Source organism: Mustela erminea, chromosome 5 (genome assembly GCF_009829155.1).
Source record: "Mustela erminea isolate mMusErm1 chromosome 5, mMusErm1.Pri, whole genome shotgun sequence".
Taxonomy (NCBI): Eukaryota; Metazoa; Chordata; class Mammalia; order Carnivora; family Mustelidae; genus Mustela; species Mustela erminea.
Genome location: NC_045618.1, coordinates 59,014,379 through 59,031,156, shown reverse-complemented (window position 1 = coordinate 59,031,156; position 16,778 = coordinate 59,014,379). Strand labels below are relative to the sequence as shown.

The 16,778-nt window shown below is 38.7% G+C and overlaps 1 protein-coding gene and 1 non-coding gene across 2 annotated transcripts; both read right to left on the bottom strand.

Moving 5' to 3' along the window:
• Nucleotides 1–464: 464 nt before the first annotated feature.
• Nucleotides 465–15,930, bottom strand: TMCO5A (transmembrane and coiled-coil domains 5A). Its single transcript, XM_032343237.1, is given in 14 exon segments — nt 465–907; nt 4,494–4,534; nt 6,550–6,607; nt 7,720–7,784; nt 8,223–8,282; nt 8,669–8,725; nt 12,148–12,219; nt 13,025–13,075; nt 13,471–13,594; nt 14,016–14,165; nt 15,032–15,056; nt 15,059–15,150; nt 15,236–15,280; nt 15,851–15,930. Coding segments are annotated over 13 exon segments (1,029 nt in total). The 5' UTR covers nt 15,271–15,280; nt 15,851–15,930; the 3' UTR covers nt 465–708.
• LOC116592269 lies at nt 4,010–4,111 on the bottom strand. The gene has a single exon (XR_004286432.1). It is a non-coding gene; the product is annotated as a small nucleolar RNA U13 (small nucleolar RNA).
• Nucleotides 15,931–16,778: the final 848 nt, after the last annotated feature.

Genomic DNA, 16,778 nt, shown 5'->3' with positions numbered 1-16,778 from the left:
CATGGAGTGTTGGGCAGGGGTAGGCACTTGACCCCAGCTAAGGCAGTTTCTCTGAAGTTTCCTCCTGGAACTGTTGAAAAGACTGGTTTTGCCAAATCTGCTAATCTTGTACTATGGGACTTGGGCTTTTGGCAATGTCTTGCCACTAAAAGGAGAATGCCAATTCAAAGATAGAGTTGTGAAACCCCTTTAATCTTGCTTTGAGACTTCTGGATCCAGCCATGCTGGGAACCTCAGATTTTTAGTTGCACAAGGCAATATACAACCCCCCGCCTTTTTTTTTTTTTTTCTATGAATTTATAAATTAGTTTAAGTTCAGGTCATTTGTAACCAAATAATTCTAATGTAAGTAGTGAGCAATCTTTTGCATTGCAGGCAGGGATCCAGTCTTTCAGATTTTAAAGATTTTTCTAGAAAAATTGGTCAACTCTAACTTTGCTTAACATCTATGACATTATTCTAAAAATGGTCTAGTTTGTTTACTATCTGGTACATTTAGCTTATCTGTAGTTCTAGAAATCTATTGACAGAGCTTTTTCCCGGGCAAGGTCAGTCTTGGAAAGTCAAAATGGAAAGAGAAGGTGATCAAGTAGACAGACCTCAAGGGAAAACTGAAGAAAACCTTTTCCCTCCACGAATCCCGCCGTCTCTTAGTCTACAGACTCAGACACCACTTGTCTTTTTTTGCTCAAGGATATTTCTTGGGGATCAGTGAGGTAACATGTCCTCTGTCTCAAGTGTGAGAGATGGAAAGAGGAAGCATCTTAGCTTCCACAGGATGTCCCTGTTCAGTATCTTGGGCAGTATGTTGATAAGGAGATCTGGATTTATAAAACTTATATGGAAAAACAAGTAGCCCAGCAGTCTGATGAAAAATAGGGTGGTGAAAAAGACATGTTGAAAAATCCTGAAAAGAGAAAGTTAGAAACTGTTAACCAGAGGTTAGAAAACCAGGAACAAAACAAAACATTGCTAAATGCATGCATTGCTCCTTCTTGCTATTCAAATTGTTGTCTTTATTACCAACAATGCCTTGCAAAGGCAGCTCCTTCCCATATGCTGGCTTGCCTGTTACTCTTTCTTCTATTACCATGTTTTATTTTCTTTGAACATTTATCACTATCTGAAATTATCTTGTTCTTTTATCTTTTGTTTTATTTTCGTTTCTGTTTTGCCATCCTGTTTTCCAAAGCATTGGCAACAATTTGTAACCATCAGCAGGGTATGTGTTTCTGTGAGTCCATATTTTTTCCAACACTTGATAACATCAGATTTTAAAAATTTTGCCAAATGGGTGTAAAGTAATGGTCTTAATTTGAATTTCCTTGATGAACAATGATGCTGAACATCTGTTCACAGGTCTTATGTGTTTCCTCTTGCCCATTTACCTATTAGGTTGTTTTGTTTAGTCTTACTGAGTTGTAGAAGTTCTTTATATGTTCTTGATATCAATCCTTTTCCACTATGTGTACTGTGAATATCTTCTCTCTAAACTGTTTACTTGCTCTAAGGTGTTGAAGAACAAAAGTTATTAATTTTAATAAGGTCTAGTTTATCAGTTTTTTAAAAAATTTATTTATTTATTTGGAAGAGAGAGATCACAAGTAGGCAGAGAGGCAAGCAGAGAGAGAGAGGAGGAAGCAGGCTCCCCGCTGAGCAGAGAGCCCGATGCGGGACTCGATCCCAGGACCCTGAGATCATGACCCGAGCCAAAGGCAGCGGCTCAACCCACTGAGCCACCCAGGCACCCTAGTTTATCAATTTTTAATTAGAATCAATGCTTTTTGGTCTTATTTAAGAACAATTCCCTACACCAAGGCCTAAAAGATGCTCCTTTTTTCTACTAACACTTTATGATAGTTTAGAATATGTCCACACATTCTTTGGTATCATGCCCTTCAAGAGACTCTTCTTCCTCAGCATGTGGCCGGGACTTAATGAGTTGGTTTCTAAAGAATAGAGTATCATGGAAGTTTGTGGCTTCCTAGATTACATACTAAAGACATTGCAGTTTGCTCCTTACTCTTAGGAGGAAGCCAGCTGTCATGAGCCCTGTGGAGAGCTCCATGTGAGGAAGAAACCTCCTGCCAACAAGCTGCAAAAGTTGCCAGATGTGAGTAAGCTATGGAGGAACTAGATCCCCCAGCCTAGCCAAGCCTTCCACTGACATTAACTTTGGCCAACATCTTAATTGCAACCTGGTAATAGACCATGGACTAGAACTACCCAGCTAAGTGGCTCAGATTCCTAATCTATAGAAACTGTCATATAAATGTTTGTTGCTTGAAGCCACTAAGTTTTGGGACCATTTGTTGTGTGGCAGTAGATAACTGATGCCAAATTTTAATTTTTTTTTTTTTGACATTTAGTCCTTAATACATCTGGCCTCACTTTTTAAATATTCTGTATAGTAGTGATCCAATCTCATTTTTTCCTCATCTGGATAACTACTTTATTCCCCCTACCATGTTTATTGGATGATTTTTCCTTTCCTCTCTGGCATATAATCACTGTCATACATCACATATTGAAGTTCTATATATGCACTGCTCCTATTTCATTGATTGATTTTCCTATTCCTGTGGCAGTATCACTCTATTATAATTACTGCAGCTTCATGGTAAGTCCTGATATCTGGGAACGCATATTCCCCACTCCTTGCTCTTTTTAAAAATTATCCAGGGTGTTTTTGACTCTATTCTTTTATATAGAGTATATTTTAGAATAACTGTATTTAATGTAATGAAAACCTTTAGGGCAGTTTGGTTGGAACTGAACTAAGTCCGATTTGAAGAGAATTGATATATTTATGATATTATGGCTTTCTATCCATGATCATGGTATTTCTCTTCTTTCATTCATGTTACTTTTAATGTTTCCTAATTTCTATAAATTCCTCTGTGGTGGTCCTGATTTCTTTTTTAACTGATGAATTATTTTGGCCTTGTGGTTTTACTCTGATTTGCACAAGTGAATCTCTACTTTTTCCTTTCCTGTATTACCCTAATCGAGCTGTGCTGGTCTGCTGCCTGCTGCAGAACAAATTCACTACCTACCTCCTCCTACCAGTGAAAAACAGCCCCTTCCCCACCAGTTTCCTGAAGTTTTTCTCTAGAATTGATCTTAGTGACAGGAGTCAGGGTTCATTATAGTGCAGCATCTTGGTCAGAATTAAAATGAGAAACAGTTTACAAACCTCTTCCTAGTATTCTTCTTGAAGCTAAATACACTATTCATGAAAAAGTTCTGGGATGACATTCCCACAGAAATCTTAGGAATAATCCAGCTTTCTTATTTCTTGAGTCAGTACCCAATATACCAGTGCCCCATAGGATACTGGAACAGAGGAAGAGGAGAGACCTTTTTAGTTTGTTGTGATGAGCTAGACTTTTAGGATGTTGTCAGATTCTCTTTGGGATACCAACTCTTTCAAGGCAAACAGTTCCTATCCTGGGAGCCCACATGGGGAGTTCCATGCGAGGCACTGGTGTCAAATTTTAGGCTAAGGCAGCCTGGGAGTTTTAAGGAAATTCTGCTAGCTGTTCTGGGAACATTGTATTTCAGGATAGCCAAATATGTAACACTTCACTTATCTGGTATGAGGGTGGTATCCCCCGTAAGCAAATTTTCCAGACAACTGGAGGTGATAGTTAAGCACCAGTAATTTTGTTAGCCATTTTGATGGAACTCTTTCTAAATAATATTTCATACCACTTTGAATATATGTCTCTCTGTGCCTTCTTAAACACATTATATTGAGCATAATCTTACCTTTTTTGGAAATGCAAGGGTTTCATCGAATGCCAGTTTATTTTGCTATCATACGGATTCCCTCAGAACTAATATCTACTTCATTGTTTGAATCTTGAGCTCTTACTCAGTTTAACAAGTATTTTTGAACAATTATTATGGGCTGGGTACTGTTGGGTATGATTCTCTTTCACAATCATTATTTTCTCTTATTTACTATTAGGCTGGGGGTATATGTGCATTTACAAGTTCTTTACTATTTCTAATGTAACATGTTGACATTTTACAATATCGGGGGGGAGGCACATCTGACATAATAGTGTGAAAACCCCATTCATCATCCTATAAACCACAAAAGGATCTTCCTATTCATAATCTACTGATGTTTTTGGAGAACCAGATCCATCAAGCTAATTCAGATTGTTAAAGGGAAGAGGGAGTATCAGTTTGCCATATTTCTCTTAGGCGACAAAATTCCTGTTTCTGATTACTACTAGGCTATTCACTTCTGAAACTGGGAAGTTGAGATTAGGAATTGCCTTTGGACAAGGAAGTCATACATTAGAACTGAGAAACATAGTCATCAATGACACTAGTTTTTTTACTTCACTCTGGAAGTACATGTGTATACAAAGGTCTCCTTGTCTAGAGTTTATTATTTTCATTTTTATTTTTATTATTTCCAGGATGGCTAAGTGGAACTCCCAGTTTTCCAGGAGGTTTACTCAAACATATTTACCTACCTTTTGCAGAACCGTGTTCCCTTCTTTTGTAGAGAATGATCCTGGGAGAATAAAGGACATGAATAAATAAGCAATTTCTGGGAGTTATCATCCCTATCAAATAATATTCAGTGAGCTATTAGTTAATGTTATATTTAGATAGTGTCTTAACAATTTTTTATATACAGAACATGGAATTTTTAAGACAACCACGTGTATGTGTGTGTGTGTGTGTGTGTGTGTAATTTTGTATCACTTTTTTATTTATTGGTAGGAATAAATGGAGGCATAAAAAGGTAAGATGTGTCATACAGCTAATAAGTGACAGGACCAGGCTTGGAACCTGGGTCCTACAAATCTACATTCAGGGCTCTTTCAACTCTTCTTTTACCTCCTGCTTAATCCGTAACCCTTAAAAAAGTTTATAAGCTATGAAAACCATATAAATATATTCTAAGAGAAGTTTTCAGAGCTATAAAAATGTAAAGATGAGGATATATCCTGGATTTCTGTGGCATCTCTCTTCCAAAATATTTTCTCAGTTATTTCATTTTCCTTTTAGCTTCCTTGTGAGATAAAAAATGAAGAGGAATTACAGTCACATTTTAAAATTGTGAAAATGATGCTCACAGAATTAGAATTAGAAAGAAACTTTTTGGGTTACAAATTTGGTTCTGTAACTTGAGCAGCATGTCAACTGGTCGGTTGCTCAGGCGGACTCTGTAAAGATTGCTCAAACATCATAGGTCATCAAACCATCATGGAACTTTGGTAATCTTGATGAAGACAACAACTCTGCTTTTTCTCCAATAGTTGGTGAGAAGGGATGCTTTGATGAGTCATTGGTGGACAGATGGTAGGATATATCAGGGAGCATGGGAAGCTTGGTTCTAGAGAGGTGGGGTCCAGTTAATTTCAGGAGTTTTGTTTTTGTTGTTTTTGTTTGTTGTATAGTATGTAAGGTTGGGACTTGTATATTATATCTTGTATATTATACAAGAATGACTTGTATAATATACAAGGTTGGAACCAGAGTGACCTATGACTTCCCTGTGGGAACCATAGTCACTGTGAATGTGGTCTAATATATATCCTAACATCTGGATGACCCCAGGGACAATGGTTGTGGATATTTGCTTTTTAGGGAGAGATGACTTTTTGTTTTCTGACATTATGAAGACCATATATCCAATGATAAAATTTCTGGTGAATGTCAATTCTGGCTCTAAAGCCAATATAAATTACAAAATTAAAGTCTAACAAATGTTTTATCTTTTTACCCTATGTACTTGCTGCCACAAGCAGGCCAAGAGGCGTGGTGCTCTACATCTAACTCTGTGTCCTTTAGATCTCTGCATGTATGCTAATGGCACCATGGTGTTAAATATGAACAGACACTGAAGCTGTATCATAAAGTAATGACTTCTCGTTTTTTTAAAAAAAGATTTTATTTATTTATTTGACAGACAGAGATCACAAGTAGGCAGAGAGGCAGGCAGAGAGAGAGGGGGGAAGCAGAGAGCCTGATGTGGGGCTTGACCCTAGGACCCTAGATCATGACCTGAGCCGAAGGCAGAGGCTTAACCCACTGAGCCATCCAAGTTCCCCTACTTCTCATGTTTTATCTCATGGGTTAGATTAGCTGGTGATGGATGCCCTGGTGCTCTGTGTAGTGAGAGATTTGGGACCATGTTGGGATCACCAGGAAAGAGCACTGTGATTCTGGGAGATGGGAGAAGTGATATATGTGTCCTGTGTTGGCTTCCTCTCCATACAGCATACCCTCAGTTAATGTTCCTTCTTGCTTCCACCTGGAACTCTGTGAGGTCTTAGGCTAGTTTCTTTGAGAACACATTATTTGGATGGCGCGAAGAAAGGGAAGATCATTGTTCCATAGCATCTTCTTTGTTTGTGTATTTAGGGTTGGAATGCTTTAGCATTATGTCTGATACTATTCTTGGAATCTTAGAAAATGCACATGGGAAAATTGGTGTGTGTTTGGTGGCTGATAGTGTTTTGGAAACTCTCTTGAAGGCATTGACACTGAGAGAAGCTGAAGGTGGAGTGTAATGCTTACCTTACGATTTTGGCTGTTAGACTCTTTTCTTACAAAATTCATGCTCAAGACTTTTGATCTAGGGGAAAAAGAACCAAGATAGGGACTGAATAAAGTACATACAAATATTCATACTACATCATTGTTATTTAAAAACAGTTTTATATTCTAAAGCTATACTGTCCACTATTGTAGCCAGTGATTATATGTAACTGTTTACATTTAATGACAACAAAAAAAATCAGTTCCTCAGTCATAATAGTCATCTTTCAAGTACTCAGTAGGTGACTAGTGGCTACATACTGGATAGTACAGAAAGTTCCACTGGGCAGCCCCATTCTAAAATCTTGGCTTAGCAATGAAGCCACACTTAATGTTCAGGAAGGATCTCAGGAGACTTGAAGGTGTTCTTTAAGGGCAGGGACCTCCAAGTCCTGGTATTCTAGCCTCCAGGTCACAGTGTGGACTGAGTTTACTTAGAGGCTATGTGCAGTTTAGGTCTTTTTTTCTTGATCCCAAGATTCTAAAATATTTAATAAATGGGAATGCTTCCCAACTGATTTAAGATTTAAACTCTAAAGAGGGTCAGGAAATGAAAGTGAGGTTTTTGGCTTTAGTTTCTCACTATTTAGACTCTTTTGACAAAATCAAGGATTAGTTTTTTTGGAGGGGGCTTTTCTCTATTATTTCTAATTTTTAATGTTCATAGTTTCATATAGTATATAATTTGGTTTCTTACTATGATAGCCCTAGTTTGTATCTACAGATTAGTTTCATGTCTATTCCATATGGTTGAGTTTCTATATATTTTGGGGAAGTAAAGGTGATATTAATTTTAAGAACTTTTTGATAAAATTTAAGGAATGCCTTTCTTTATCAAGGTGCCAGACCCGTAACCCTTTTTACAGCATGTGTTAATGCCTTTAATATAAACCCAAATAACTGGTAATGTGATAAAATTATGAAGGAAGGTGTGTTTTTGCAGTCTTTTAAGAAAGATGGGAGGACCTGCATTTTGATATGGGTGTGGTTTGTGGGGATCAACCAGCTTGCTAAGAGAGGGGAAGGTTATATGGTATTGAGGCTCACTCAATTCCGAATAGGAATTGGTCAGAGAAAAGTTTGCTCTGACCCAGGCTAAGATGGAGTTACCACTAAAACCAGGATGTTCCTTTGTTTGCCAAAGCTCACACTTCTCTTTCAAGGAACCGAGTCTCTAGTTCTTCTTCTATTTTCCTCAGTGTTTCCTGGTACTTCTTCAAAGGGAAATAAAAGAAACCACAGTTATTAGCCAGAAGCTTTATGGTCTTTCTAATCATATTAAGCACGTTTTCACTACATTGTCATGTGAATGGTTGGTATTCCCACTGCCATTGTGTCTCCTTTCCCAGTCCCGAGAGAAGGACTACTTCCACTACTCCAGATATCTCAGTGCACTTCACCACTGGGCAGGTGCCTGCGGTTACCAGGATTATAAATAGGAAAAAGTGCTCATTATTAATCTAAGAGCACATAACTTGTGAGACTAGGGCACGAATAGAATGATTCTGGTGGTAGAGTGTCATCCTCCCTAAAAGCCTTTGTAATGCCACCTTGAAGAATTAATGTTGTTGCAGTGTTCTTTAAAAAGCCTGGTTTCATTTCATCCTGTACCCTAACAAACCCACTGCTATCCCTTTATTGAGAAACTGTACCTTTATGCAGAGGGCCTGGTCCTCACAGAGCTGAGCCACAAATGCATAGTCTTCCATTACCTGGGAAGCCAAAATTCAGTCTTAAATTTTGTTCACTAAATTGCTATAAGAACAGTAGTGTACTTGGTGCCTCGTAGGTTCTAGGCCCTAAATGTGCTTTTCTAGTTGTTCTAAATATGTATTTCTGTACATATAAACTCATATTTTTTTAAAGGATAAACAGGCTTTTCTTTATGGTCCCAAAGAGAATTATTTGGGGACAGTTGGGAGAAAAATAGATACTAATTTATTGATACAGATTATGGAAGATATCCTATAAAAATGTTACAGAGAAGGTGATCTGGGGGACTGTATTCACACAGTCTAGTACATTCCTTCAAACTGTGTGACCAAGGATCAAGATTTCCTTCCTTTGGGAGAAGTAGCATTGAAGTTACTGTCATTACCTTGGCTAGCTCTTTCTCTTGGTCTGCACAGGAAGCTTCCAGCTGTTGTAACTTGGCCTATATAAAGCGAAGGAGACTGGTAACTTAGCCAGGCAAAAGCGGGTTCCATTTTGAAATGGGATCTTCAAGGTTATCTTACAGGTTGGTCAAGTGCCTCAGGACCAATTTCAGATGTCTTTTTATTGGAGGGGATTCAAACTTGAGGTGAGATGACTCTTGACTTTGAATTTAAATGGTAAATATTAGCCAAATGGAGTACTGGAAGATATATTTCCCATGCAGAGATTATAGCAAGGACCAAGACTGTGAAATAGCACAAATTTGGCATATTCGAAGAAGTTATGTGGTGGGAACCTAGGGGAGATTTGTTTAGAATGAAGTGAGGTGGGGAAAGGTAGCCATGTATGAGATTATGTAGGGGTTTATAGCTTTTAGAGAGTTTGATTCTTTATTCTAATTGCAGGGAGAAGCCAGGGGAGAGTTTGAAGTTGTAAAGACACAATTTGGTTCATTTTCTTTCTAAAGAAGAGTTCTTTCTGTGTGTGAAACGTATTGTTTAGGGGTAAGTGTAAAAGCAAGAGGATCAGTTAAGAGGCTGCTTTAGCATCCAGGTGAGGGTTTAGAGTGTTTTTCAAAAGGGTGGTAGTTATAGCACTAGTAGATAGAAAGGAATAGATGCATTTGGGATATATCGTATCAGCAGAGGGGACATACTGCAGTCATTCCTCCTTTCCCTTTTCAGTTCTGTTGTTCCCACTCTCATCTAGCTACCATTATTTCATGTTTGGACTCTTCTCACAGTTCCTTTCCTCTTCAGGCAATTACATCTAGGACCAAATAACCAAATGTGCCAAGGACTGTATTTTACTTATTTTATTGTATTTCAAACAGAAAATTTTTATTTATTTTTTTTCCAAAATTTTATTTAAATTTTAGTTAGTTAACATGCAGTGCAATACTATTGGTTTCAGGAGTAGAATTTAGTGGTACATCACTTACATACAAGACCCAGTGATCATCATAAAAAGTGTCCTTCTTAATGCCCATCAGCCATCTAGCCCAGTCCCTACCTACTTCCCTTGCATTAGCCCTCACTTTGTTCTCTGTTGTTAAGAGTCTCTTATGGTTTGTTTCCCTCTCTTTTCCCCCCTCCTGTATATTTCTTTGCTTTGTTTCTTAAATTCAACATATGAATGAAATCGTATGGTATTTGTTTTTCTCTGACTTTCACTTGGTAAGGGCTATATTTTAAAGATTTATTTATTTATTTATTTCAGAGAGAGAGACAGAGCGTGAGTGAGCATATAGGGAGGGACAGAGAGGGAGAGAGAGAGAGAATCCTCAAGCAGATTACATGTTCAGCCTGGAGTCTGACATGTGGGCTTGATCCCAGGACCCTGAGATCATGACCTGAGCTGAAACCAAGGGTCAGATGCTGAGCCACCCAGGCAACCCTAAGGGCTGTATTTTAATCTTTCTTTCTTTCTTTTTTTTTTTTTTTTTTTAAGATTTTGTTTATTTATTTGAGAGAGAGGCAGTGAGAAAGAGCATGAGCAAGGAGAAGGTCAGTGGGAGAAGCAGACTCCCCATGGAGCTGGGAGCCTGATGCGGGACTCGATCCAAGGAATCCGGGATCATGACCTGAGCCGAAGGCAGTCGTCAACCAACTGAGCCACCCAGGCGTCCCTAAGGGCTGTATTTTAAAGACAGTGGTCTGAGTCACAGGTTGTTGAGGTAGGCATCCTATTAACTACTGAGCTGATCACCAGCATGCAGGAGGAACAGAAGCAACAGAGATGATGTATATTTCATAGAATTAGAGATGCCACCTGAGAATTCTACAAATTAGGTGGGCAGAAGGGAGTAAAGGGTTGATAATACTCTGGAATGTTTTAGGGCTGGGCCAAGCACTTCCAGGAAAAAAATGGCCATTGTTGTGCTGGGAACTTTCTGTCTAGAGTCTATTGGAATCAGCTCACCTGACGTGGCCAGTATAGCCAGACTTAAAAGTGTTACCACTAGATTCTCGCAGGCTTACATTAGCAAAAACACATTTTGGGCAGAAGAAGGAAGAAAATTAATCTCCTGATTATTGCAGAGTTATGGCAAGGGTAGTAAGGAACTTCATATTCCTTTGTAGTCTTAGTTCCAATTTATTCCTGAGATACATACAGAGTCCTGATTTCTTTCTTCCCAAGTAAGTTTCCTGGATGGGCATGTCCAAGCAAGCTTACTTGGTGGCTTTGGACTTCCTTTTTTTTTTATTGCTATCAACACTGATTTGTCCAACAGAACATAGGGCAGTAATGCTCTCTTCTTTCATTTTCTATTTTCAGTGTGTCCATATCTTTGGAGGCTTCATGCACACAGTATAGGCTTAAGTATGGACTTAAATGTGGATTTAAGAAGCAAGAAAGATTGAGAAATAGGGACAGTCTGTTTAAAAGCCCATTGTATATTATACTGTTAGGTAGTAAAATATAATTTTTATCTTTATACTAAAGAATTCTCTCTTTGTTCTTAAATATATAAAAATAACTCTCAATTTAAGAAAAAAGAAACCAGGGGCACCTGGCTGGCTCAGTCAAAAGAACATGCAACTCTTGATCGCAGGGTCATGAGTTTGAGTCCCATGTTGGATATAGAGATTATTAAATAATAATAATAATGATAATAGTAATAATAATATTTAAAAAAGAAGAAAAAGAGAGATTAGGGAGGCAAGGACAAAGAGATAATCCTACAGAAATGATCAAGTAAGAATTTTATCTGCTCTCTGAATAAAAAAGTCTAAATCTTGTATCTTTGATCAGATGGGTTGTGGTTGTGCTCATGTTCTTAGCTCTGGAACACAACTAAGGAAATGCTAAGCACTCTATGATGCACTTAGCAGAGGTCACTCTGTACTTGAGGGACCAACTGACTGAATCCCTTTCTGGGTGGGAGTCAATGACAGGATGTGTAAATTACCTAGCACACAGTAGATTTACAAATCCAAACTCTGCCTGTGAACTCATACATGTGTTTCAGCCAGACTTTTAAATAATCACCTTAAAATCGTGAGCCTTTAATGTTTTAGAACTCCAAAAAAGAGAATATTTTGTATATACAATTTCATTCAATTTTCAAACCGAGGCTGGGAGGGACTGATTAAATTGCCCACCTTCTCATATCCTCTGTTAGTACCTCTGGGGCCAGGATTTAAATGAGGGACTTCAGCTGCCTCTAATATTATTATGTATTTGTGCATTTGTATTCTGCTTTTTTTGATGGAAAGAGAATAAAAAAATATATGGCTTCAGACTGAAATTCCTTACTAAGGGCAGAGGAGAATTCAGCAAGCACTTAGCAGCCAAGGCTTAAGACTGGCATGGCTGAAACTACAAAGAATTTGTCCTAACTTTGACAGTTGTTTCTACTTGAAGGCTTGTTTTCTGGTCATGCAGCCCAAACCCATTCGAGATTGCTTTTTTGTTTACCTTTGACTCTTCTGGGGATCCCTCTGTTTTGTCTTGTTCACACTTGGTTGCCTTATGTGATTTTCTTGTAAGCTGTGGGTTCAGTTAGAAAAAATAGATTTCAAGTAAAAAATATATCAAATTAAAAAATATGGAGGACAAAGATATTCTCTGTTGTGTGGGGCCAATAACTTGGCCTTGATTGAAGCTGCCAGGAAATGGTCTCTTGGTGGATACTTGGTATATTTGGGAACATCTTTGTTCTACCTCCATCTTCTCATTAGTTTTTTATTTTATTTTTAATTTTTTATTATTATTTTTTAAATTTTTTATTTCTTTTCAGTGTAACAGTATTTTCTCATTAGTTTTGACCACCAAGTAGAGTCTGCTCAAAGAAGGAGTACTTCCCTGAACCCCCTAGTCCAGGCTGGATTACTCAGGGCTCCAGCATGGGTCAGAAAGTATGGAAATCATAAAGAAGCCCACTGTATTTTGACCAGGAGTTGAGGTAGAGGGAATACCTGGACAAAGGAGAGGTAACTTTTTGGCATTAAGTATTTTAAAAGTCTCTAGTGAAAGTAAAATTAACCTCTCACCATAAGGGTCCCAGTCCATCCCTTCAACAGATTGTCCATTGGGATCCATTTCTTGTGATAGAATGAGGAAGCCATGGGATCATAGACTACCTGGAATACCCTATGCACTCCTTTCACCGGGCACTTGCAGGCCAAAGCCATGGCACTTAGCTCATGCGGTTCAGCCTCAGGAGAGCGGAGCAGGAGTAGCAGCCATCCCCAGCACAGGTCTCTCTGACATGTGGGATTCTGCATGATCTTTTCCCCTCCCTTGCCTCTTTGATGACTAGGGGATACTCAGGAACATGAGAGCTCCTCCCCACCTTTCTTTGAAGTTCTGCTATACTGTGGACCAGAGTCTCATTCTTCCTATCCTGTTGAGAAAAAGAAGCAGAGTATAAGTAGAGTATAAGTGTGCATCTGCACACCATCATCTGTTTTTATTCAGTTGATTGTTCTCCATTTCACCCCAGAGATGTTTTCCTGCAGTAACTGTACCTTCCTGCATAATGGCAGGTGAAGGACCTGTGGTTTGATCTCAGTATGGACACACCAACTTACCAGGGATTGAGATGTCCACATGCAGGCCTTCCTAATAATAATTTTACCAGAAAAACCCTACCCTCTACACATCTCCTTCCCATGGAAGAACACAATCTGCCATGACTTTGGAGTTGACTATTCTTTGTATGTAAAAAGGGGAGACTATTTTACCTGACAGTGCTGAGGAATCAAACCTATCAAATTGCTCTTCCTGCTTTTTGCTTACGAGTCTGGCTGTTTCTTCTTCCAGCTCCTGCAAGGCTTTTTCCCTCTCTACTGCGGTGCAGTTCTCCTTCTCCCATTCCTCATCTTCAGCCAAGTCTCTGGTCTGGGTGATCTCACTTTCCAGCCTGTATAACATAAGCACACACTATGAGGAATGACAGCCTTCGAACTGGTAAAGCACGTGTCAGTTTTAAGGGTACTCAATGATAATAAATACAAAAATCAAGTTGGAAATCCTTTCTTTCCTGGAACCTTAGGATCAGAATCACTTTAAAGATAAGACAAGCAAGATTCCTATGACTTCCACATCAAACACCCCAGTGTTCTTTCAGCTCAGGTAAGCATCACTCATTCTTTTAGGATTCTTTTTGAAAATTGCTATATTTCAGGGTTTGAGACATAGACAAACACCAAAGAATGAAGAAGAAACTCTTTTTATATATAAGATACAGGTTCCCAGAGTAAGCTGGAAAATTCAGTTGTGTTTCATTTCCTCTACCCAGTTCTTTGGGTTAGGAACGTCCCTCATGAAGCCCCAACACTCACCTCTGAATCTCGTTTTCTTTCTCGTGGATTTTGAGAAGAAGTTCTTGATTTGCTTCATCTATTCTCTGCATATCCCTTTCAAGGTCCATGTTCAAACTGTTAATGTTCCTCTTTGACTGGACCAATCTTAAGATTTCCACTTTCTCTGACCTATAAACTCAGCCCCCCAAATGGACAAGGGCCAGTTATCTTAAGATCAATAACCTTTGGACCAAAGAGGATATCTAGAAGACATGTAACTCATTAGCCTGGCTATTTCTGGTAGTGTACTTTTCCTTTTTTATATTTAGGAAATTGCATTTCTTAATTTCTTAATTATTAACTAAAATATAATTAATATTCTTAATTCTTAATTTCTTAATTCTTAATTTCTTAATTATGCTCTACAATTTGTTTCAATAATTCTTAACTCAGCGAGGGCGGTTTTACCCAGCCTTTCTCAGCCAAAGTGCTCAGGATTATAGTGCATCTCCACTTTGGTTCCAAGAGAAGTTTTGCTTCCTTAAATAGCCTTTTGCATTGGAGGGAGTGGTTTTTCAAATTGTTCACAATGCTATACACTTTTGTCAAGTACTTCTATTTGGGTAGCAGGTACATAATTTATGCTTGGACCCTGCTTTATGCAGAGCCACAAGAAGTTTCCACCACCAGTTAGGGCTTGGTCTTTTCCCACCTCCCCCATCTGAAAACTTCTCCACTGCCTGCTGTAAAGCTTGAGAATCTACTATGGGAGTCACTTCATTGAGCACATAGAAGTAATCCAGGCATTCACATTAATGAATGCAGACATCTTTTTTGAAGTAAATTTGAATGAAATAATAGTAACTTAATGCTAGTATAGTCTAGAAAGTTATCTGGCACATGGGAACCTCTCAATAAATTTTTCATTTTTTTTTTTGTGGCACTTAAGTAATTGGTTTCTCTCTAAAATAATTAACTAGAAATAAGATAGTGAGGCAGAGAGACTTTTGTTTTGAGTAGGGATGAGGGATGATTTTGGAATAGAAAAGTCCTACCTTGGAAGGGCTGGTTTCGAGGGGGATTTGCAATGGCTATCACTTCAGGAGGGCAATGGGGTGCTTGGGGCGGAGAGCGGTGAGGGATGGATGGATAGGAGCTGAAGGAAAGAGGGAGACTAGAAGATGAAGAAAGGAATCAACAGCAGTCATGCTTCATACCTTGGTTCTTGGATGTGGCTTTGCATAATCATGACTACTTACTCATAATCTAGCTGAGTGTTCTTGTGTCCTTCCATTGTAGATTCCCTAAAATACCAGCAGAGATGTATCTAATAAATCAGGGGAAACAGGTCCATTTATAAAACACAGTAACTGGCTGAGAGTCCCAAAAGATAGGAATAAAATTAAGTTAACTGGTTTCCTCCCTCCCACTCCTACATTTTGGACATAACAAAACTTAGCCTTCTGAGTCTTCTGTGCATGATAGGATTATGCTTCGGTAAGGATATGGTGAAGATAGAGGGATAATGCTGGAAAATTCAGTATATATCCTGCTAGTACTGAGATGATTCACCAACACAAAATCCTTTGGAAATGTATACATGGCAATAAGAATCAACAGAGGTCATCAATTGTTCTTAAATCTCTTTTTTTTCTCTATGCCCAGCTGCTTCTCTTAACACCCCATGGGCATGGATACATGTGCATAACTGCCCTGAAAAATAATCTCTTTGCTTTCTCTCCTGGCTTCTGCAAGGATCTCCAGGTATTAAGATCTCTAGTATTAAATAGGACTCAGAAAAAATAAGCAGTAGTAAATAATGTGGCTTATTCTGGTACTTAGTTGCCTCCTTTTCTCCAATAAACTCTACCTCCCTTCTAATGTATGATCTTCTTGATTCTGCCCTAGTCTGTTAGCTTCTGAAGAGTTTAGTCTTTCCCCACTGGAACCATCCAATAGAATCTCAGAACCTTCCATTGGGTCATGAGTCTGCTATTGACATAGGATGGGTGGGGCAGTATGTCACAGTAGGGTGGGTAGCAATGGTTTCTCATCATTTGTGCCAAGTTCAGAGCCTAGATGGGTACATGTTTCATGACTGAGTCTTCCCTTTGGTGGTGGTAGTTTCAGTGGATCTGATTTCTAGGCAGTTTGAAGGGATAGCCTCTGTCTGTATTCCTCTGGCAGACTGAGCACTTTCCTTGTCCAAATGTGACTCATGTGGGAGCTCTGGGTCCTAACACCAGCATCCCAATCCCATAAAGTGGCCAATTCACTACTCATTCATTCAACAAACACTGAAACTTTGAAGGAGCACCTATTTTTGCCAGGCACTCTTCTAAGTACTAGGGAAACAGAGTGAACAAAATAGCCTGAAGCACCTGCCTTTATGGAGTTTACATTCTAGGTTATGTGTGTCAGAGAGATGGGACAAGCAACAAAATAAATGAGTAAATTTATCTTATCTGGTAGGTACCTTTTGGCCAGATTCTATACAATTTGTAACTTTTTCTGTGTGTGCTAGTCTCGGAAACCTGGAAGTTTCAGATCTTGACTTAATAAGGACTGCATTGAGTTGATTTGTGGGCCAGAGTGACTTCTTAACATACTGTAGTTTCTAACAAACTATTTGTAAAATTAATGGCCTCTGATGACCCCCATTACCATCTCCCTTCTTCCTGAAAGAAGGCATTTCATTGCTTTATGAAGCTGTACACAGAAGAGTAATTAAGTAACAATTCAGGCCAATGGCCTCTCCTAGGAATTAATGGTAGGGAGAGTTCATTAACCCCAGCTGGTTAT